Below are 24,253 nucleotides of genomic sequence, written 5' to 3' on the forward strand. Positions count from 1 at the left end.
CTGGTCAGTTCACTGTTTTGCTCAAGGGCACAAGGGGGGAGAGGCAGCTACTTCATATCTCAAATTGTGACCCTGTGGTGGGTTGTGTGTTGTCAGTGTGTGCGTGTGTGCGTGTCCATGTTTCAGAAAAAGTGTCCAGATGCATTTGGTGCGGTCACCGGAACAGAAAAATAAAAGTCAGTTGCAGCCAAACACATGTGTGCACGTGTTGAGAGGCGTGAGAGAGCACGTTGAGGAGAAGAAATCTCACATCATTCTCACAATCTTTCCCACATACTCACTCACTCTCTCTCACACACACATTCTCTCTCTGTCCATAAATGGCTGCTGTCACTAGTGTGCCGGGCCACATCTGGATCCCATTGGCCTCAGGAAGGGCTGAACACACAGGCCCAATAAAAGCCTCCTTCCACTGCACAGGACTGTCAACAAGCCCTCCAGCACTGTCAGCGAGGAGGAGGAGAGACGGAGGGAGATTAAGAGAAAAGAAGGAGCGAAGGAAGATGACAAGCTGAAAGAAAGAGTATGTGTTTGGAGAGGTAGAGTGAGGAGGGAAGAGGATTTAGTGGCAGAAGGAGAAAGATAGAGGAGATCGAGGAGGAGGATGTGGAGAAGTATGACAGAGAAAGATAAAGAAAGACACAAGTGGTGTCTCCAATAAAATGTCGCACAGGGTTCTCAATAGACGTTTTGCTAAAATAATGCGTAATGTGATGCATTTCATTGGCATTGCTTACTCATTTAAAGGAATAGTTTAACACGACTTGCTTTTGAGAATATTGACACCACTCGTGTGAAGACGGGTGGAAACAGGCAACCTGAACGGTGCTTAGTTTTACATTTGTTTTATTTTGGGGGTTTTCTAGTGGATTGGAGGTTTCTATTAGTGGGCAGCATGGATTAGATTTGTTTGTAAGAAGCAGACTGTCAGTTACTGTGGCATCGAGGTCTTTTCAAAATAGTTGTTTTAACAGCCATTAGGCATCTTCTCTTTTTTTTATGACTACTTTCATCTGAACTTAATTTTCTCTTTTTTATTTCGATTATTGCCACTCAGGTTTTTCTGGTTCATAAATTTAAAAAGCCCATAAACAGCAACTGGATGGAAACTTGCAGAAACTCAAAGAAAGATAAACGTGATGAGCCGTTTACTACTCAAGCAGCTCTGAACAACTGTCTCCAGCGCAGTATGTGTATGAACCCCACAACACCCTATAGATGCCTTAGTGTCAAGGTGTCTTCATCTGCTAGAGTGTGCGAGTTTAAACCGCTGCTATAAGCCCTGCAATAAAAATGAAAAAAAAAAAACAGCCTCCAAAGAAAAATATATACTTTTCAACAAACATCAAGACGCCTAATCGACCCTGAACCACCTTTGCTTCGATCCAGTGAGCTAACACACCACAGCTTCTCTGACTTTGGCAAATCCTGAGAGTATCTGGGAGTGTGCTCGGAGCAGGCGGTGTGACTGACAGAAAATGTAACTGAGTGTGCGAGGTGGTGTGGGAAAATCCCACTACTGAGTGTGTTGAAGTGTTAATCCCTCGAGAGCTGGACTCCTACATGCTGCAGTGTGTAAAAGTGTGTGTGCTGCAGTAAGACATGATTAATATGGTGTGTGTGTTTTAAGGTGCAAATATTTGCTGGTTTTCTTGATAGTGAATGATAGTGAAGCTAATTAATCAGCAGATTGTTTGTTTGAAGTCTTCTTTGTAACTACATTAGAAAACAGTGTCTTCATCTAAGAATGCGTTTACTGTCTGTAGAACCACAAACTGTACATAAAAATGAGTGGAGTCTCCTGGCTTGAAGACTAAAGCCATTGCAGAAGTATCTTAAAGTGAAATACCATTAAGGGCCACTAGGGGCTGTCTCCAAAAGCCCTCTGGCTCCAATAGACTCCCATTCAAAAAGCATCAAATTATCTTACAAAAAAACAAAGTAAGTACATTTCAAATCATTATGGTGTCATTTGCTAAATTCACTTCTTTCTGATCAGTGTTCTGGTGATCATTCTGAAAATAACTCCATAATCAATTAAATATTAGGTCTCAAAGAGTTATGTTTGGGAGTTTCACTGACATGTCCGGGGTGCAGTCAGGTTGCCAGTATAGGTGGGTGGGGCATAGTGTCTTGAGGTTCTCACTCAGATCCACCCCTATTATAAATATGGTGACTTCTGGCTCCAAAACTATTTGAATGGCCAAAATTCCAGACTTGATGCTTCAAATAAGTAGTTAACAAACCAATGGGTGATGTCACAGTGGGTTGCCACATGCCTCAAACATTGCATCCTCCAGTCCGCAGTTCTTATTTCAATTCACTGATTAGTTCCATCACTCTGATATGAGAGACCTCTGTGTCTCTCTTTTAAATAAATGTGCTGAAACGAATTGAAAAAATGTCATGCAAACAAATCCTTTGTCTTAGTGAAAAGACAAAAAACAATAGTGGTAAATAAGTACTGCCACAACAGGGAGAATGAATCCTCCAGAAAATCCAAGGTGGAGTCAAATCGCTTAGTCCAGCTGGCACTTCAAATAAACAACCTTTCTGTGTAAAAGCAGCTATTTCTGCAATTTGGCTAAGAATTCCTGTGGTGTAGATTTCTGGTATTTGTATGGGTACAGTGTTTGTGTGTACATGCTTTGTTGACTAGGAGGGAAGGGAACAACCTCAGGCGTTTCCTGTCTCATCTTCTTTTCCTCCTCCACTACACTCTTAAATTGACTTCATTAACCCAACCGACCAAAGAGAACTCATTGTTGCTTATATTTCCTCGTCGGCAGTGTGGTCTCAGAGTACTACTGTGTAAAAACATATGAGCTACAACATGAGATGAAAACCCATACACAAATGCTCTGGACTGACAGTGCATCTTAAAAGCTGTCGCAGATCTCTCTTCTTATTATTTATCTTTCTTGTTCTGTAAATACATACAGTACCTACGGTGTTCTGAAAAGGGACTACTTTCCATTTCCCAGTTTGACTCTGCCCAACTTCTCCAAATCTGTTTATTACCTTCTTGGCATCACATGTCGCAAAAAATGTTTGCTTATTTGTTCTCTGTGGCCCACAAAAGCTCAGCTTAGTCTAACCAGAGAGGTCCTCTTGGATGAAAACCTCTCTACAATACAATTTCTTAACTGAGCACATGTTGAGCGGGCATATTAGCGGTGTATATTGGAGAAAATGCTGACAAATCAAGCAAAGCCTGATTAAGCAGTTTTGCAAATAGGACACATTAAAGGGACAAAACATCATCATTTGCTGTAGTCTTGTGAGACTTTAAGAACCTCAAAGGTAAGAAAAATAATCAGAGAGAAGGTGTCCCATCTCAGACAAACCAGCAGAGTCACTTTCTGTATTCTGCTGTCGGCTGAAGCCTCATTTCTCCGACAAGAACCGCACATCACATCCTCACCACTGCACTGTAGTACACATCGGTCCTCCCAGAGCATCACGGCTTCCACATACACTTCTTACAGTTTGACTCCTTGACCATCACACGTATTTGTGAATATTAAAAGGTGAAAAACATTGATGATATTCTAACATTGCTGCTTGTCAATGTTTAAAATCTATAGGACAGGTGGTAAGTGACCAGTTGGTCCTCAGAGTCGACATCTTGGATAAAGAGTAAACAGGCACATAGAAAAGACTGAAACTGACAAGGGCCAAATTGTTATGGTCAGATGATCGGGTCAGAGAACGGAAGGCGTGCGGGGTCCCTCTGGTCAGCAGTGGTGCGTACCCACTGAGGGTGGTGCCGTCAGAGGATAACCACTAACTGGTGAAAGCGTGTTCAGGGATGTGCTGGAGCAAATCTGATCTACGACAGCTGCAACTAACAAATCTGCTGCTCATGACCTGGTGCCAGATACCGCAGAGCATTTTCACAGGTCTGGGTCAGCAGGTCAGAGCCTTTTTGGTGGTGTATCGGGAAACTTCAGGCAAGGCTACTAAGAAGGGTCTGAGCTAAATGTTTTGAAGTCATTTTACTGGATTTTAAATCATTATAAAAAAATAAAAAAAAATTAAATGTAGGTTGTTAATGTTGATGTAACGTTAAGATTTTGCTTTGAACTTTTATTCTCTGACACGTAACATTTTAAACTGTTAATTCCTTTGAGGTGCTTGATTTGCTTTCTAAACAGCTATGAACAAGTATGTTTCAGTTTGCGAGGCCAACATCAGGCCCAGCCAGAATAAACACAAAGTACATGTTTAGATTCAATCTGAAATGAAAGGGCTTTTCTCATCATAAAATTAATTGTTTGTTATAAATTACTTTGATGCAGTTACTGTTGAATACACATTACGCTGCACAGTCATCTCTGCTGCTTGATATCGTTTGTTTTTGAGGTAGCTTTCATAGTGATTTTTAATTTGGGAAAGAGAGCGTAACGGTATTGGAGAGGGGTGGTCAGTAGAAGTTCGGATGCTGATATCAGAACACAAAAAAAAAAGTCAGACCTGTTTATCTCTTTATGTCATTGCTGCTTTGGAGAAGTGAAAAACATAAAATCTGGGAGCTTTAAGTTGAAATATTCAAGTCAACTGTTTCTGGAGGTGAACTCATCAAGTCACAGATGACACAAACATTTTATGGATTTATAGCAACAGTCCAGTTTCCAGTTTGGCACATTGTCCAATTAAATCAAACTAAATAACTTCATCTTTAGCTGAGAGTCACCTCAATGTTCATAACTCGGTGAGCACCAGGTCAGAGCCAAAACTGCAGGTCTTGTGAAATGATCGTCCAATCTCTGAGCTCATGGAGGGAGTGTTGTGTTACCAAAGTGCCGGAGAAAGACAGAGTGCGGAAGTAGAATGAGCGCTCTGTATGAACAGTGGATTTGAAAAACTAATGGCATTTCCTGTCTTATCTTTGTCTGTGTGGAGAAGGAAACATCGGAAGGAGGTGAAGCGAGACACTCTTGTCTTCCTGTGAAACTGCACTATTTCTTCTTTGTCGGTCTGGAAGGCGATGAATGAATGAGAAGCCTTCATTCTTTCCTTTTCTATCCAGTCCTCTCAATCTGTTCTCATATTAAGTTGCCCTTTTCCTCTCTTCTTCTTCTCCTCCTTTGGCTATTCTGCCCACCTTCACTGCTTCCTCTATCTCCCCTTCTTTTAGGCTTCACGATCTCCTTCGTCCTTCACTCTTCCTCTCTATCTTATGTCTCTCTGTCTTCTTTTCTGACCTGACGCGGTTCAGGCTTCAGGATGATGCAGCAGCAGCAACAGGAGCAGCGGGGTCTATTTTTACATCAGGCAGCAGCCACTGATGCCACAAAAATGCACGGCGCCAATGTGAACATTACAACAGGCCACTGGAGCACTTACCGCATGTAATCCCTAAACCAACACACACACACACACATTCAGTCACACAAGCACATCAGGCGGAGGGTGAAACCCCTGATCTGATCTGCACAACAAACTCACAGCGTTTATTTGGAGTAAATCAAAGTTTACCATTAAAACAAGAGCTTCCAGCGACACTCACTAGCTGCTGTTAGCAAACACGCGTATGGTGATGGTGCCCTGAAAGCCGCGTCACGTCTATTTATCTTAACGCAGTAAACAAGCGTGAACATGATGACATGCATGTCGAAGAGCATGTTTCACGGTATAAAGCACCCACAGCGAGTATCAATCAGCTGAGCGCTGTCTGACTAGTGTGTAGACGATGTTTGTGGAGGTGGAGGAAGATTAATCCAGAATCAAACTGTGATTATTTGATGCACTTCTTCTACTTCCTTTGTCCTTTTTCTTGAACCTCTGCTCTGAATACCGCAGTTGTTACGACGAAGCAGAGTTTGTTTCACGTTTACTGGGAGGAAGTGATGAAGACGGCAGCAGACCTGGCCTTATTAAACACCTTAAAAGGATCTTTAAAGGTAGTCAGAGCTCCGAGGGCGTTCAGACGCACTGCTTCGTGCCATTTGTTTACAAGATAACGAGCTGCAGAGGGGGAGAGGGACCAGTGGATATATGGCAGGAGAATCGCTTTGCCCCCCCTGGGGGAAGCATTTCTGCCGCATGGCTTCACATCTGAGAACTACGTCCACGGCCTTCAGGAAGAGGGGAACCTGTCACCATTACCAGCCTCATCTCGATTTCACTAAACCCCCGAAACTGGGGCACTCGGGAGCCCGCTCGCTTGAAAATGACTTTCTCTCACTCTCCATTATTTAAGCGAGGATTCCTCTCATCTTCCTCCTCCTCCTGTTCTCCCTTCACTCTCCTCTTTCTCTATTATCCCCCCCCCCTTCCTTTTTCATCTCCCTCCTTCCCCCATGTGCCCCCGGTGCTGTAGTAGGCTGGGTGGGATGGAGAGAAGATGAAGGCAGGCATGCAGCGTGCTGCAACTGAGCGCTTTCATCTTCTCTGCATGGCTGTTGCATCAGGGAGACGACACAGGGAGGGGTTGCAGTGATACTGCAGAACCAGGGCACCTTGATTGTACACTGCAGACGTATTTGATGGTTATATCCATCGCTCCCATTTGTTACAACGTGTTCCTTAGCAGGGTGACTGACGGCATGATTAGGGCTCATTCTTACACCAACTGGGTGAAACTTTCGCAATCAGACAGGCTGTTAAAAAGGGAGATTCTATAGTTATTTCAGAAACTGTTCACTTAGCGAAAACACTTCCTGCTTCAACTTTGACAAATCATATGCATGTATGTGGTTTTGCAAACCCAAATAAAAAGGGCCAAATATAACTGAAATTTTGGGGACGTTCATCTGTAGTTTCATTTTTAGAAAACCTCATTTATAACATGGTAAAACTGGGGATTAGTGTAAACTAACATGTGAACTCTGAGTGGGGGCTAAAGGGTGGTAAAATATTATTAATGAACTGTGACATATACAATATGAATCATGATGTATGCCCACGTCCACTACAGTCCAGCACATTGCCAGAGCAGCCAGTCATTTCAGAAACATGAAACTTTATTTCCTGAAAAGAGGAGACATGCACACAGTCCAAGACTTAAGTGTAAATCCTTTGAATAACAACCTATGAATAATCTAGTACAATATATTATGAGCATTTATGCCAGCGGTCGCATCAGTCTACACTGTGCTGTTATGGTCTATTAGATTAAATGAAACTTTAATGATGCCCATGGGGAAAACCAGGTCACTGTAGCAGCAGAGAGGATACAGATCAGAAGAGAACAGACAGAAGCCACTGAGCAAATACAGCAAATAACTTTGATTAAAAAAAAAAGAAGCATACTTTTTAAGTTTCTAAACTTTTCTCTATAAAAAAAAAAAACAACATAAAAACGGGTTCAATGGGACCAAGACTCCACTGTTAGGTTAAGATTGATCTTAACAATTAATACAATAATATTTAATACACTATCCTAACTGAGACTGATTGTTAGGAATGTACCAGTTCTATTTTATTATGCAGTGTCTTAGTCTGTGACCTTGATGAAATTATCATTAAATTGAACAATGTTTAATTTTGCCGCAGGACACAAGAGCAGGAATGTAAAGAGATAATGCGGATATAAGTACCAACATACTTTACTTTGTCAGACGGGCTCAGTGCAGCTTTGTATGTAGCACTGAACAAAGAAATGATGCAGTTCATCACACACAAACACAATAAAAAAGCAAAGCAAATCGCCACCTCTCAGTCTCAGTCTGGGAACATGTCCAAACCTCCACCAGCCACTCCCCGGCTTTTCATTCACCCACCTACTCACACACTGATCAGGGCACTCAATGGCACATCTGCACCATTCATCCCATCATTCATTCATTCATTTATCCACAACAGCCTGCTTTGCTTTCAATGGCGAGACTGAACGTGACTGTACTTCATTTGGTTACTGGGGGTGTCGGCTTTGTTTGAGAGCATTTCAACACAGATCTGTTGAAAGCTGACGGACGAGGCTTCGCGTTCATGTGCTTTGTGTGTAAAGCCATGTTTTCCGAGCACATACAAAGACATGATTAGGACTTGTATTGTCTGCAACTCTTTTCAGTCACCCGCACTCTCTGAGACCAAAGCAGTGCAGTCTGAGTTGTGCACAGATCACTGAAGATGACTTCATGCCAATCTGAAAGCATGACGATTACTCAACGAGCATAACACCTGAACCAAAACCCACCGAACTGAGAGGAAAGTTTGAATAAAAGCAGAGTAATGACATGCACAAAATGGTGTTCGATTGTAAATGTGAAAACGTGAGTAACACAACAGATTTCCATTCAGCTTCACTGTAAAGGCAGAAATCTCATAGATACACCTGGAAAAATAAAACCATGACTACCTGTATGGCCACTGGAGTTAAAGGATTTCACAATAATGCTGAACTAACCCTTTAACAAACACAAACCATTCTTTATAAACTAAAATTCAGCAAAACGTGCCACACCAAAAAAGGAATGGGATCTGCAACCCGGAGCTCAAAGGCATCAGTTCTCTTTAATTGTATGCGATCAAACACCCGCAAAAAAGTGCTTTCACGCTCACTGATGCACTTTTTTCAGTGTGTGACACAGATTTGGTTCTTATGAAGGAGGAGCCGGGCCGGATAAAAAAAATAAAGCAGGAGGAGTTGTGGGGAGATTCAGAGTTGTAATTACTGTAGCAGTGAAGTGAGTATAAACGACAAGGATTTCAGCTGCATGGTTCACTACAACAGGGGGTCTCACCACAAAAAAACAGAGCAGCCACAAAAAATAACATCCTGGGTAATGGACTTCACTACAGCCTGAATGACTTGAAAGCCCCAAAAAGGCTTTCTACAGTATCTCTTAGAGCAGCAGACTTTATCATGTATAGCATGCTGCAAGGTCACACACCTCAGGTCACACTGCAGTTCACTTAATGTGGATAAACAAAAAGGAGTTGAGCCTGAAGCTTCAGATTTTTTAATTTAATTCAAAAGAGAAATGCCAGAAAAACAAGATTATTGCGCTGTATGTGCACAGACTTTGCTCGGGGGGGATTCTGTGATGCTAACTGGCAAAAAAAACCAAAACAGACACTTTGCCAAAATAACAGTTTCTAACTACTTTTAAACCAATTACGATCTATTTTAATTGTCAGGGGGAAATACTTTTAAAGAGACATACTGTAGTGTGTCTACAATGAGGCACAAAGAAAGCAAAACTGGAGTTGCAAATGCAGTTACAAAAGACAGTAATTCAACATTTCTGTCATATCTGTGAATCTGACAGAAATTAATCTCCACGGCGTACAGACACTAATACAAGAACAGTTTATGTATTTCAAAGAGCGGTTTATCCTGATCTTCAGTGCAGCAGTCTGATGCCTTTAATATGAGAACATCCTTTGGATGGGTGGACTGAAAATACTCTGCAATGGAAGTTGTGTTTTAAAACTACTGGATACAGTATAGGCGTGGATTTAAACTCCCACGTGATGCACACCACTTTAGAAAACTTGACTTTATATGATGTCTGTAATCTCTCCTCTCTGCTGTTTGGTCCTCTGTGCAACACCATATGCCGCTGTTATGTACCAAAGCTACCAATTACTGTGTTCTGAAACGAACCTTCTCCAGACACTCGCAAACAAAGGCCGAATTTGTTTTCTTTACAAACTTAAAATAACTTTTCAAAGGCTGCATCACAACCGCAGGACACAAAGAGAAAAGGTAATGAAAACCAACTGGTTGGTGTGAGTTAGAAACTGAACAAAGAAGGCAGAACAGGAGATAAATGTTAGTTTTAACAATACTGAAAACTTTCTAGGAATGAAACTAAACTCGAAACTAAAAGATGAAAATACACTGAAAACAATACTGTTCTTATAGATGATGCTCGATTAGATTCAATTTGGTTGATGACAGCCTAGTTAACGGTGTTACATAGACAACATCACTAACACAGATATATTTTGCTCAATTGCTTCCATCGGTCCAGATGGGCTCGTGTCCAACTAAGACTCCTAATGTCTGTAATCTCATCTGGGTCTGATTGCTGTGACACTGTGTAAGCAGGCTCAGATTGAATCAGGCCCTTTTGGACTATCAATTTCCTGTTGCGAGCCTTTCACTAAATCTAGTGGGTGGAGTCGTGGTGAGTCGTCCAGTAAGGAAGAAAGAAAGACACAATCAGAGGAGAGGAAGAAGAGCACAGCACTGGCAGATCATAACATGGATGGTAGCCATTATATGAGAAAACATTTTTTATTTAAATGTAAGTATAATAAGTGAATGGTAAGTAACAATGTACTTTGTTTAATGATGTACTTCATCCCGCCTGGGTGCCATTATTTTGACAGTAAAATATGTTTTGTTTGTAGTCCACAACATGAAACTATGGTCTTCAACCAATCAAATATGAATATGAATCTTAAATATAGAACATCAACACATCTCAATGAACACTTCATATTGGGTGAATGTGAAAATACTGTGCTGAATGGTTCTGCTCAGAGATTGCATCTTACGTATGGCGGAGCCATTCAAATATTGCTCAAATAAACAGGGAGCACATTAGAGATAAATTATGAAAACGTATTCGGGAACTAAGAATGAGCAAACAGCAGAAAATAGTTTCCCGCGCTGCAGAAAGGAGCAGCGAGAGCAGACAAGTTGGCCGCTGATATCAGGCTGAACCTTGTCCAGGTCAACTATACAAGCACAGAGCGCGTGAGTACACTGTGTGCAGCTGTCTGCGGGGATAAATGCACACTGTACTGAACTTCCTGAGAAAGGAAAAGCGGGAATGCTCCAGAGAAAGACAGAATGAGAAGGAGATGGGGATAATCCAGTGAACAGATGTTTGGGAGCACATTGAAGAGCGTTCGCTGCCCAGAGGATACGGATTATAGGGATGGAAGTGTTAACAGGAACATGGAGGGTCTGAGGTGGGCTACATGTGATTAGCCAACAAACACCCACGACCACCAGCCAACACACGATTCTTTGAGGTGAAGGCCACTTCTGAAGCCACATGCAACGAAAGAGAAGCTCATTCTCTTGCTGCTGAAGATTTAAAGTAACTGGAGATACAAAATAAAAATGCAGAGGAAGTAGTGTGAAAAAAAGTAGGACAGTTTACCAATAAATGGGGCTTTGCTCAACATGCTACATGTGCTGGGTTATTATTAAATCAAGAGGAAGTAGTTCCTTCCACCATACAGGCGTGTTAAAGCTCCAGCGTGTGCAGAAGATGAATGAGAGCTGATGTGACCATTCACAGAGGGAGGAACTCCCACATGTTCAGTGCCACAGTGCAAAAGTGCAGCGCAATAAAAGCAGGCTGTCCCAGGCAGAGACCGGTCCTGGTAGCAGAGAGCTTTCGGATGTCTCGGTGTGATTTAAAGACCAAGGACACACTCAGTCATGGGTGAACGTCTCCGATTCCCCTGCTGCCGGGAGAGCTGCCTACTAATACAGTGTGACAGGCACCTCTCCTCCGCACCGCACACAATTACACATACAGAGCAGTGGAAACCAAGCAGAGCAGCGTTTCCCTCATTAAAATGGGAATAAATACAGCTGCCCTACAACACACATCCTGAGCAGTTGAACCTGCCGTGTTGCATGCATCCTGTGCCAACCCGCCGGCCTCGTTTTCATTAGTCCTGTCACGTTCAGCGGGTTCACCTGCAGCGGTCGTGGTACTGTTCCTGCACAGTAAGTGTGTCCATATGCCCGGGCTACATGGGATTTAGAGGTTTAAAGTGAGTAGCTGTCTCCAGTCCCAGCCGCTGTGGTGCTGGATGAGTGTAGTGGGCAGCTTCTCAGGCCCTTTCACACTCACACTTAATGATACCTTCTCCTTTGAACCCGCACTTTTAAAACCAGGGGGCTGAGGCACTACCTGGAGCCATCTATCAGCCACAGGAGACAGGTCTCATCCCTGAGGGCCTTCTTAAGAGCGGGGGGAGGGGATGGGGAGGAGTGGGGTGGAGGGGAAGGGGGAGGGAGTGGGGGTGGTGTGGGGGGGTCATCTGGATGGGAACCATCTGGTGAAGGGGGTCTGCTCTGCTACTACTGCAGCAGGCAGGCAGGTCTGCTGGCCACACCATCAGAACAAAGGCAGGCTGTAATCTGGACCCTGCAGCGCCGCATGAGCCCTCAGTCTGCCTGCCCCCAGACACAGCAGCACACAGCTGGGGTCAGTCTCAAAGCCTCAGTCGGCCTTCAGAAGGCTTTCAGCTGCGGATGTACGCTTGTCATGAAAAAGCCTGGTTCACCTTTCGTCGTGTCCGAGGCAAAGATGAGCTGCTTCTACTGTTCAGATGACAATAACTCAAACTCTAAAAAGTGGGGAAGAAACATAAGATGTTCATTTGTTCATTCATTTTATCAACCTGCACCCTTCTTTTCATTTAGGTCAGAATAAATATTCCAGCATTTACAAGACATAATTATAGAAAACGCTGCGGGCCAGCTGCCAGTTCAAAAAGGTAAAAACTGGTCCTTGTCTATATACCTGAAACAAAAAGACAGCAGCTGTGTGCCTTTTCCAAATGCTATTAAATAAGATGCATCCAAAATCATTCACTGAGTGTTCATACATCCCAAATATGGATGTAAATAGTGATTCTTTCACATGCAGAGCGTAACGTTTCTGGAAAACTGTCTGAATCTGTGTGGAGATCTTAGAGTAAAGGATGAACAGTGAAGTCCTGAAGAGAAATGGCTTAAATCTGACAGATTACTGTCAATATTCTAGAATAACTTCATATGCTTTTCCCATTTCCATCCTGCTCTTCATCAGATTACCTGTGTAAAGAAACAGATAATTAAGATGATATGAGACAAACCTCTAACCTGGTCTCATTCAGGCTTTAACTGCTAAGAGCGCACAGTGACAAGAAGAGGTTTTATCACACAGATGTAATGACCACAAAACCAGTTAAGGACCTCCGAGTCCCTCAGACAGTGAGAGATATCTACAGTCACTGTCAGACTTAAGGTGTGATTGGGGTCTCCAAAGTCAGGTCATTTTTAGGGACTGTGTAGCACGAAAAAGCTGATAAGAAAAGGAACGGAGTGAATTCATCCATGGTATGTTCAGAATCGCTCTACTTGTACTGATTAAACCCCTAAAATCTCATCTCTGTCCATCAAAATGACATTATTAGCAGCACTTTTCTGAGAGAAAAAAAAAATCCCTTAATGCCTTTAAGTGGCTTAGATATAACTCTAAACCTCTGCACTCATTCAGTAAGAGCAGAACTATGAATATGCAAACAGTCCCTGCCTCTATCTCCACCCACTCCTTCGCCTCTCGCCTGCACCCTGAGCTGGCAGTTTGATGATATGGACAAGGATGTACATTTATAACAACTGAAGATGTAAATCTTTGAAAATGGATCATAAATACAGAGGTCTTGTTCCATTTTTAAACAGGGAAGTTTTTGCAATTACATAAATTAGAGATAATAGCACATTTGTTGGGGACTATTTTCAGTTGTGGACTAATACACATTTAATGCTCTAGCCCAGCAGGATGATACGATTCTTTCAAAATAAACTATAGTAGCCGTTTACATGTAATGAAGGAACATGTTATCAAATGCATGTGGCTCAAAGATGCATTTTTGGAAAATAATGGAGCTGTATGTGAAAGAAATGTCTGGTTTTAATACTAGACTTCAGAGGATCAAACCATTGTTGATATTGGTCTTTTTGTGAGATTTGATGACAATATGAAAAATACAGAATCACCCTTTAATTACTGCAACATTGATCAAGCTTAGACATTCAAATTTACATGAAAATCGCAGTATGATTAGAGATGAGCAGTGACTTTAAGTCTTATCTGATCGTTATTGTTATATTATTATAGTCAGATTTCACATCATGTATATATTTAGATGTCATGCTGCAGTGCTGAGCCAGAGGAGAAAAAAAAGAGCATCTCAGATCACACAACAAAGACCAGACAGTGAGACACAAATGGCCACAGAAGCAGAGTCCTTCCCATCAGCCTAGCAGCTGTCTTCCCATCAGCGTCTGCACACTCATATCTCTACTGTCGCCTGCCTCTGAACGCAGCTCACATTACATACGACTGCAGTCCATCTGCGGTGTGTTATTAAAGGCTTTTACATGAGAAGAAATGACTCCAGAGGGCCATCAGAGTATATCGAGAATTGTTAGATGATACCGCTGGTGTGATGTAATGGTGATGGTCATTGTTTGCTATGTGGCTGCGCTGCTGTATTTCTGAGAAGTGTCACACAGCAGTCCAGCAGCTACAAAGGCTGCACTATAACTAAGAGGTCAGAAGACTGAACCGCGCAGCAGCCGATGTGTCCATCAGAGGCTGAAGGTCGTCAGTCACGACAATACAGCTCTGTGAGCACAGAGTCAAAAGAGAGTCAACCTCACTATGACTGGAACTTCTAAATGGAAAATGAGACTGTGGGGTTCCTTTAAAGCTACACACACACTTACACACTCACACACACTGCTGTGTCCTTGAGAGGCGAGCAAAGTCAGTCACAGCTAGTTACTGTCTCCACCCTGCAGTGTACTGCACCTTGGTTAAAGGTGAACAGTAGTCATGCGCATCAAAATGTGGTAATGTATGCAAGATTACACCAAAACTGCTTAATGTAACAGTGTTCCCGTTTTATGCATCACAGCAGTCTAAAATTATCCAAATAATTTAGTCCGTTTTTTAAATCACAATTTGATTGGATTCAATAATTTGGGTTAGAGTCACAGATGTCAGTAGTTGTTTAATTTAATGAGAAATAATATAATCATGCAGATGGAAGCAGCACATACAGCAGTGAGATTAAATCCAGAATGCATACAAATCAATGCATTTTATAGAAACAGTAGAGTAGTAACAACAACCAACCAGAAACGATGAGAATAACAGTTTGGATGTAAAAGGTTACCGGCAGTGGAAGTGAGCTGAAAACCCAAAATAATAGCATAAATTCAGGGTTTATTTGTCAATCCAGACAGCAAATGTTGTGTTGTTTGATCAAAATGAACTCCAAAACTAACCATCGGCATGCATCTGTAATCATTTCAGTGTGTTTGGAGCTGACTGGTTGTCAGTTTCATTTTCTGAGCCCGTTTTGTGAGAGTATGTTGTGTACATGAGTCCTCCACACCGGCTGAGGGAATGACTGAGATACATGTGCTGTAGCCTTTGACTGCTTTGCAGTTGACCTCGCACTTAATGGTAACACGATGTGAAGTGGTGGGCTGATGGCCACGCTGCTCAGCTGGATCCAACACAGAGGGACGAGCAGCAGAGGAAGACAGACGCAGAGGTGAAGAAGGGGAAAGAAAAACAGAGCTCGGCATCACATACAGCTTCGGCATACAAGTCCAAGCAGCAAACTCGCACTGTATCGTTCTATTGCATTTTATTTTTACCTTCACACTCACTAAAAGCATCTCTTTCATTTTCCATGAGCAGAAAAAAGCTTTCACTGTTTAGACTTAAAAAAATAATCCCAGCTGTGAAGACCTCACAGTTCACCCTGTGGTGCCATTTAATTCACATTTTACTTTTGTCAATCAAATGTGGAAGATGTATAATACTTGATTTAAAATATATATAAAGAACAAGGTTTAAAAAATTATATTTCACTCGTCTGCAGATTCCCCTCCCACCCTCTATTCATCCTGTTGGCAGTAAGCTTCTTAAGTGAATCCAAAAAGAATGACTTATCTGAGTCTACAGGCTTTTCTACAAATGTTCTCAAATCAAGGCCCGATCACAGCGTCTCGTGCCAGCGAGTCATATCTCATCCTGAAAAATAGTTTCCTTCTCATTCCAGACCTCTTTTCTGATGTGTCTACAGCTTTGATGTCCAAGTCTGGATGTTTGCTAAAGTTTTTGTTTCATTTTACAAAAATGGAAGGGAAATAAAATCATCACGCTGTAAACTAACTAACTAACGAAATGTGAAGTAATTTTTAGGAGATGCTCATTTCAACTTCACGTTGCTTGTTTTGTCCAATTAACTGCTCAAAGAAATTCTGTGTAAAAGTGAGTGATATTTGTACCTGAAAAATTGTTAGATTACATTAATTTTCTTCACTATATATATATATATATATATATATACATATATATATATATATATATATATACACCCCATCATAGTCAATATGTCACACTCAATAGGACTTAAACACGAATGAGACAAGTTACATTGTAAGTGTGGAAATTGTAATTGCTTAGCAATTACTAATAACAGCAAAGCTCCCGTACTTTGACGTCTTTGGGGGTCTGTTTCTTTGTCCTGCTGACAGTTTGACGGTGGATTAATACCTGTTTGATGTTTTAATGAATTCAGTGGATAAACTGCTCCGGGACGTGCCATAGCTTGGCGTGGAGTAGTGATTAGCCTCCTTCAAAAGGATTTCAAACTAGCCCCCCGTTAATGCTAAAATGAGCTTATTTACATGTTGTGTGAGCTGATTTGCTGAGGTTAGGCGTCCATTTACAAATCCATCGGTTCAGTTAAGAGTTGGAAAGTGTAAAACACCCCTTTTACTGAGGCAAGGACTTCCGTAGTGCGGGGTGCAGTCACTGGGGCTTATATCCAGTAAGTACCCCAAAAATTGGCATTTCATGTGTTAAATAGAGAATATATGACACAGGAGGGTGGAAGCTTTCCACTCTTTGTACAACAGATGAACAAAGATTTTAAAAAGGCACTTTTGACTGAGCTGCAATGTTGAGTAATTAGTAATGTAATACTGTATTTGAAACTGCATATAAAGTCAGGTATTTGTTAACTTGTCTATCAAACTAATTTAAAGGCATTAAGAGGGAAGATGAGACCACATTCGTGGCATACAATGTTACCCAGGATGACAAAAGCAGCTGAAGCTATTAAACATGTCAGGGAACCAACAAAGTAGCTCGAATTTTTAAACTTCATCTGAACTGGCATGCATTTGAAATCCATCTAATAAGCTCCGCTGACCTCATATTTTCAGGCTGACTCTGCCTCAGGCAATCGTTTAAACTTCCACAAAATCTTGAGTGCGGCGGCAGCAGCATCTGACCGAAGCAAATGGTTCTGTAATTGCCATTACAACTTGTGGAAACCAAAGAATTCAACTGGTTCAACTCAGCAGCCTCTTGCCCCGGATGGCGGTAAACTTGTTACCCCAGAGATCTGCTTCTTAATAGGAAGTGTCGGACGCCTGGGCACTCACAGCAGCCCATAATATCTCTGCATCCAGCTGCTGTTCACAGGAGACAAACAGAGCATTAATGTGGACGTTCACTTGTGGGGTTGTTGGAAAAGCTAAAGCACACAAAACACAGTTCATGTCAGAGTTTATACATAGTTTTTAGGCATGTGTGGCTATTATTTTGTCTTATTACCTATTTGTTTAACTGATGAAAGCTTCTTTTAAAGACATACATTATATAACAAACAGCATTGCTTCAGTAAATCTTTAGGGATTTAGACTGTGAAACATTGAACTAATATTCCTCATATTGCTTTCTTTTTTTTTATAGACTTGAAATGATGTCGGATGTTTGTTGCTTGGTTTTAGATCCTTGAATTATGTTACAGTGTTTTGCCAGCCATGCTGGATGTACTGTATCTGGACATGATTGCCTTTAACCTTATATAATTATTTCTATTTTCAACCTTTGATGAAAGATTTACAGATAATTTTCAAACTAAAACAACAATTTGGATTTCCATTAGTATACACAAGTAAATGTTCACAGTGTTGAGGATTTTTAACAGATTTTTAGACATATGAAGGTTAATAATAACTATAATACGGTCGAAATGAGCAGATTTTGGGCAGGTTTGTTTATTTTCAATACGCGTTACTGCTTCTATAACCACCAATATGTCTTTATATAAGATTAAAGTGTAGGTTTGGCTTCAAAAAAGCAAGAATGTTTTGAAGTCAGTCGTTTATTAATTAGGAAAACAAAAGTATATAAACACTTTTTCTTTTCCACATTCAATGATCATGTGTTTGTTATGACTGACCCTTTAGGGGAACTCTTATTTCACCGTTTGTGGATTTGTTTATGTATTTATTACAAAATTGGTCATTGAACCAGTTTGACATGCTGTGAACAGTCTGTTTTAGTAATGCAATAACACTATACTGGACATAACGATTAGTTTATTTGTTTCCTTACCAAGAATTACATGAGAAGATTGATACCAGTCCCATATCCTTTACAGACGGATGCTGACAAAATCCACCCACTAGCATCTCTAAAGCTCACTAATTGTCATCTTGTTCGTTTAATCTGACATATTAGCAGTTTAAGGGGGCTGTACGGATTAAAGAAACTAGATGCAGCGTGTTAATTTGTGAGTTTTGGAGGGTTGGAAGGTGCCCGTTTCCCCTTTTATCCAGTCTTCATGCTCAGATACCCGGCTGCTGCTTCTAACTTTACATTTAGTGTACCGTCATGAGAGTGGAATACAATGAATGCACGTTGCTAAAAATGTCAAACTATTCCTTTAAGACTCGACGCAATTAGAAAAGATAGATTTGATTTTTTTTTTGTATCAACCACAGTTATACAGATGTCATGTTTTCTACAGCTGAAAATCTGTCAACAAGAACACAAGAGAAAGACACCAGCAAACAACCTGGAAGCAGAGACAGAATAATGGTATGTTACACCACTTCCCTTTACTTTTTTGTCAATTTTTGCTTTTTAAACTATACACCTTGCTTATCGCACCTCGACCAGACAGGTGATTGATGGGGAAGTGATTACAAGGGACATAGTCATGCTCCCATACACAGCACACAAGCCACTAAACAGTATCCAGTTCCTCAGAGAGTACTGTAGCGTTCCTCTATCGGGGGTTATTATCAAAACAAAGCCCGTCAGTCCTCGCAGCGATGTCGCCTCTGGCGTCGCAGGTCTGACAGGTATTCAGTCAACCTGAAGGGAAGCACAACTGTGCCCGCTTGACGGTCAGGTTCAACCACAGCTGTGGTACAACGTGGACACATGTAATATATACTTTTTGTTATTGTGAAAGAGCTTCTTAATGTCTGGCATTGTACACATCAGGCATGACATGAAAACTGTCTTCTGCGAAAGCCTTTTTTTTTTTTTAAATTCAAAACAAATATGAGCACTTCACAGAGAGCTTTTTATTTTCTTAAAAGCAGCTCCAGTAACAAATTTCTTCTCCATATGCAGCAAGGGCGTGTTAAAGGTGATTCATGATTTCCAGATGACAAACCCAACAGTGTATCCAACTGACTGCACGCCAGCTTCATTTTACTGTATAGACCTCAACATGGGACGCACATGGTGTCAACATGCACAGCTGTGTGTTGACATGTCATCCCTGACAGGAAGCTATGGACTGCAGAACAAAATGGCTGCCAGAAAACAACAAAGTACGGGGATGCACGGAGCCCACAGAGTCATATTTAAACTGAGGAAAACATCTTTCCTTTTAACAGACCTTCCAGAAACATGAAATTCCATAATCCATAATCCATTATTGATTTATAATCCAGGGCGGATTAGGCCACATTGCATTAGATTTTGTTTCCATCAATGCAGAGATTGGACAATGAACCCCATTTCTGGGTCACATAATATATAAAGAGTCATATGTGGTAAAACCAGGGCTAAATATAGATTTGCCTGCCTGTTAAGGCATTCCAGCTTCAGAAGGACATTTTTATAATCCATTTCACGCCCGGTCTCATGAGCTGACATTCCACCAGCAGAGAAATAACCTGCTGACTTGTCTTCAGATTTCATCAAGTTTTTGTCACTTCCTGTCTAAAATCAGGGTGTCTAATTCACAACATATGAATCATATTCAGCTCGGCATGAACTCACAGCTAGCAAGTGCAACAATACCATATTAGCACAGCCAAACAGGGCAATTTGATAAGAAGCACAAATGAGTTAGTTTAATAATCCTAAAGAAGAAATCAAACCACACCTCTCGACATTATTCATCTGTGTCTTGTTAGTCTGAGTCTACTAGGAAACAACTTTAGTCTTAAGGCCCTTGTACACTGTCCGACTTTGGTTTGTCAGAATGTGAATTGACGGCAGTGACAGAGCATGATAAAATGTGAATTAAATCCAAAATAATGGTTCTGGATTGCACTGAGACACACCCACTAACGGCTGATTCACAGCTTTGATGACCAAATACAAAATTCAGACAACCCACATCTAAAAACCATCTGATCAGAATTAAACATGGAACAAAACAATCTATTTTGGCCATATTTTGAAAGAAAAGGTGATGAAAAGACACACACAACAAAAATAGTGGAGGTGAAATGGAAAGTGCAGTGCTGTGACAATAAAAGCCATGTCTTCAAAACATGAGAAGGAACAGTTCAACATGTATCCTGTCCATTGCACAATCTGACAAGTCTCAAATTCGCCTGCAAGGTGCAAACTGAATTTACACTCTGCTGTGGTCTCTCTTTATCACCGAACCTTCTCAGGAACGAAAACTCCGGAATTTAAACGTTTTTTTTCTTTTGCTGTACTGCAAACCAGGAACAACATTTGGACACGAGTTCCTCAGGATCAAACTGGAGGTAAAGTTCTTGAGTGCCTAAAAAGGTTTGTGGGTTTGTAGAAAAGTCCTTACGATGCAAAATGACTATTAGACCATAAATTCACATCAGACAGTCAAACTCAAGGCAAATACATACTGAGAGGTCCATCTTTCATCATAAAAACGGCATCCCCATAACCACTAACCATCCAATAGTGGAACAAAATTCTGGTCATCTGTTCCCTGATCCATGTAAATCTAGTTTGGAAGGTTTCTAGATACCTAGTAGTTAAACTAAATTAAACATGACTGGAACTATGTCCATTACTTCAGTCCTGCAGGTGCTCTAAGTTAGTTCCTTACCTCTAACACAGGTCCTGCTCCCAGGATGATCTGCTCCACGCCGCTGGCGAATCCCTTCTGGCTGAGAGCAGTCAGGTGATGAATGAGAAAGTTGGTGCTCTGAGTCTTCCCAGATCCACTCTCACCAGAAATCACGATGCACTGGTTCTTCCGTCGCTGCAACATGGCGTGATACGCCACATCCGCCACAGCATAAATGTGTGGCTCCAGCTTCCCCAGTCTGTGGTTGTCATACAATTTGACATATTTAGGATTGTAGATTGGCAGGAACTGGAAGGGGTTAATCACAATAAGAATACTCCCTATGTAAGTGTAGATCTTCTCTTGGCGGAAGCGTGCACGGAGGCTTTCCAAAATGGCGCGCTCTGTCAGCTCCGGGAGAGCACACAGGTCAGATGGAGGGTCACTCCCTGCAGGCTGCGGGAGGAAACCCCGTTCCACCATGCGCCGACGTTCCTCAGTGACCCGCAGCCACATCTGCAGGCTGCCACCATAGTGAATTGATCCATCCAGGTTCTTCTCCCGTAGAAGGAAGCGGTAGTCTTCGCCACTGCCCAGGCCGCTGCGGTTCTCCAGGGCGCTTCTTGGCCACAGCATCATCCGCTGAACAGGGCAGTCGCTGGGGTTGAGTATCCATTCCTCCCCTCCGAACTCCTTCACCTCAGCCAACACGTAGCATTTGGTGCGCTCCAGGTGCAACCGCTCGATGAGGCACTCGATGGCTTCAGCGGCGGTGGTGTTCTTGCGGGCGCTGACGGGGCAGTAGATGGTGCCCTCAGCCAGGGAGCCTGGATAGACGCGCAGGCTGAACTCCTGGTCCTCCAGGCGCCGCCGCATGCTGCCACTGATAGTGGCCATGTTGGCGCTGCTGGCGTAGCTGCAGCCGCCATCTTGTAAGCTCATGGCGGCGCAGCAGGACCCATCAGCAAACTGCTCTCTGGGGCCGCGGGACTGACTCAGGACATCCCAACTGGAGGACAGAGACAGAGATTGAGAGACAGATGGGGAGAAAAAGATGGATAAGATGAAAAATAGTTGCAAAATAACAGCAGAGAAATTAGTGGTTTTAGACATCATTTCATGTCCTCACAGCCTCAGGCATTTCCAGTGCATTGCGTCATAACAGGGTCAGTAGAGTCATAAAGCGATTTTATCTGTCCCATGACGGAGTAGGCTGACTCAATAGGCTGTCTGTTTCAGATCGTAAAGGGAACCACTATCACAAACACCACAAAAGACGAGCAAGAGACATTCAGAGAGAGACGAGAGCTGATCGCTACTAAAAACAACGAGGAACAGTAGCTGCTTCATGAACTTAAAGGCTGCCGATCACAGCTTATCAGAGCCACGTACCCTCTGTGTGTGTGTGTGTGTGTGTGTGTGTGTGTGTGTGTGTACACTCGTGATAATCCAAGGGCTCTAGCCATGTGCCAACAGCTGCCACCTTCCACACAGTGGAAGTGGCTGTAATGAGAGCACAATGGTGTAATTCACCACTTCCCTGTTGATAGTGGACACAGCACTCCATTCTCACTATCCCACTATCTCACTATCTCACACAGAGTCCACTTTCAAAGACTAGAAACTGTAAAATGTTGGTGAATGTGCTGACTGCTGATGTTTGTGGGAGATTATTTAAACTGCATGGTACCTCCGTACATTAGTAGTATGATCATATATTAAAATGTTTCTAATATACTACAGTATATGTTTAAGATGATTTCAGTTGATGCAAACAATGTGTGTTTAGCTCACTGTACTAAGTCATAACTTTACAACTCTTCCTTTAAATGACAATATTACAATACTGCCAAGTCAGGCCAAAATACAACATGAAAAGGTAACTATTTTGTATCAATCCTTCTTTTCTGAGTCAGTGCACCTCATCATGTCTTCCTGTTGTCTTTATTGTTTTACTGCTTTTAATGGTTTTCTATGTGATGTCATCGTTCGTGCTATTTACATCTGTATCTCTCAGAATGTGTTCTTGACACACACATCATGTCCCAGTACTTCTACCTTTCTTTTACTCTCTCAGATCAATTCTCCAATTAAAGTCTGTTAGCACAACAGTTTACTTCAGTGGTTCTTTGTATTGCTGTGTGTACAGTATGTGCTACATTAAAAGAGAAAGACAGAGAGGAGAGGAGAGGATGAGCCAGCCAGTCGTCCTCTAAGCGCCCCAGACAGACCCTCCTCTCCCTCCTGCTGTCTGGACTAATCCTGACCTGACCACCTACAGCAGTCTGCAGCAGCTCACCACCACCAGACAGGGACAGAGAGAGAGAGAAGAGACAGTTGGGTGTCCTTCAGGAACAAAGAGGTGAACTGTGAGGGACGAAAGACAGCACTACCAAACAGACAGAGATGAGCGATAGTACAAGACTCAAAATAACTGCTGGAATCAAATGTTTAGACACTAATGAGCTGTTCAAATAAGAAAAAAGGTCAGAGTTTCAAGTCTGTTATGCAGAAATATAAAGACCGTCAGTATTCATGGTTCATTTGTGCTGTCTGGTGGTTTCCTTTTAAGTGTTTCCGGTGCTTGTACGAAGGAACAAACCTCGCAGGCTACAACTTCAGCAATTCAGTGTCACTCCGAAGTTCCCTGCTCGCGGGATGCAAAACACGCTGTAATCACAAAGTGTGGGCAGAAGTTGAGTTTTAACGCATTCTTCCATTTTAGCATGAAGCATAACTTTGTAGTCATCCATGATAAATAGCCTCAATCAGCTACTCTTCTTGTGCAACGTACTGTATTTGTAGTAGCTCAAGTGAAACCAGAGACAAATTATGGTATATATAACTCGAACAAAATGTGCTGAATGGATAGTATTCGTGTTAAATAAATGGTGGTGCATTCAGGCAGCTGGGAATTAGGAAAGTTCCCATTTAAAAATATCTAACTTCATAGCTGAGAACGTGGCAGTCCTCCAAAAATCTCCTCTATTTCTGCTGTCAGAGTACAGCAAAGTGACAAACGACCTCATCATCGTCCACATAAACCAACACAGGGACTAAATGGAGCTCAGGAGTTCAATATTGTTTTTACATGCCATTTTTAACATTTAACACAACTAGCAAACTAGGTAGGCCAGGCTAACCAGGTCTGGCTATTTCACTTAATTTGAAATATGGAGCAAGAATATCCCTTTCTTTGACCACAAACGCTGTCATCTCAGGTGAAGTGAACCTACATCTCGGCGCTCACAAAAATGTTCAACTTTCTCAGATGGATGCTCCCAGTTTGACTGGCGTTCAGGTGTATCTTCACACTCGGAAGGCGGAACTTTCCTAGCTGCTCATGAACGCACCATAACACAATTAGTTGCCCGAATGCCACATCACTACGTTTTCAAATTAAAAGCCCTCTAAAACTAGGTTTTAACCTAGTCTTGTA

At 42.0% G+C, this 24,253-nt stretch overlaps 1 protein-coding gene across 13 annotated transcripts in view; it reads right to left on the reverse strand.

Moving 5' to 3' along the window:
• Positions 1–24,253, reverse strand: part of LOC138205723 (unconventional myosin-IXAa-like) — a 133,498-nt gene that overhangs the window by 76,812 nt on the left and 32,433 nt on the right. For all 13 annotated transcript variants that reach the window (XM_069161907.1, XM_069161906.1, XM_069161911.1 and 10 more), the window contains exon 2: positions 20,854–21,823. In XM_069161907.1, coding sequence (XP_069018008.1) covers positions 20,854–21,756 — 903 coding nt within the window. In that variant the 5' untranslated portion in view covers positions 21,757–21,823. The remainder of the gene's footprint in view (positions 1–20,853; positions 21,824–24,253) is intronic.

Source organism: Embiotoca jacksoni, unplaced genomic scaffold (assembly GCF_022577435.1).
Source record: "Embiotoca jacksoni isolate LCO1_2020_lvr unplaced genomic scaffold, fEmbJac1.0.p SCAF_3, whole genome shotgun sequence".
Lineage (NCBI taxonomy): Eukaryota > Metazoa > Chordata > Actinopteri > Embiotocidae > Embiotoca > Embiotoca jacksoni.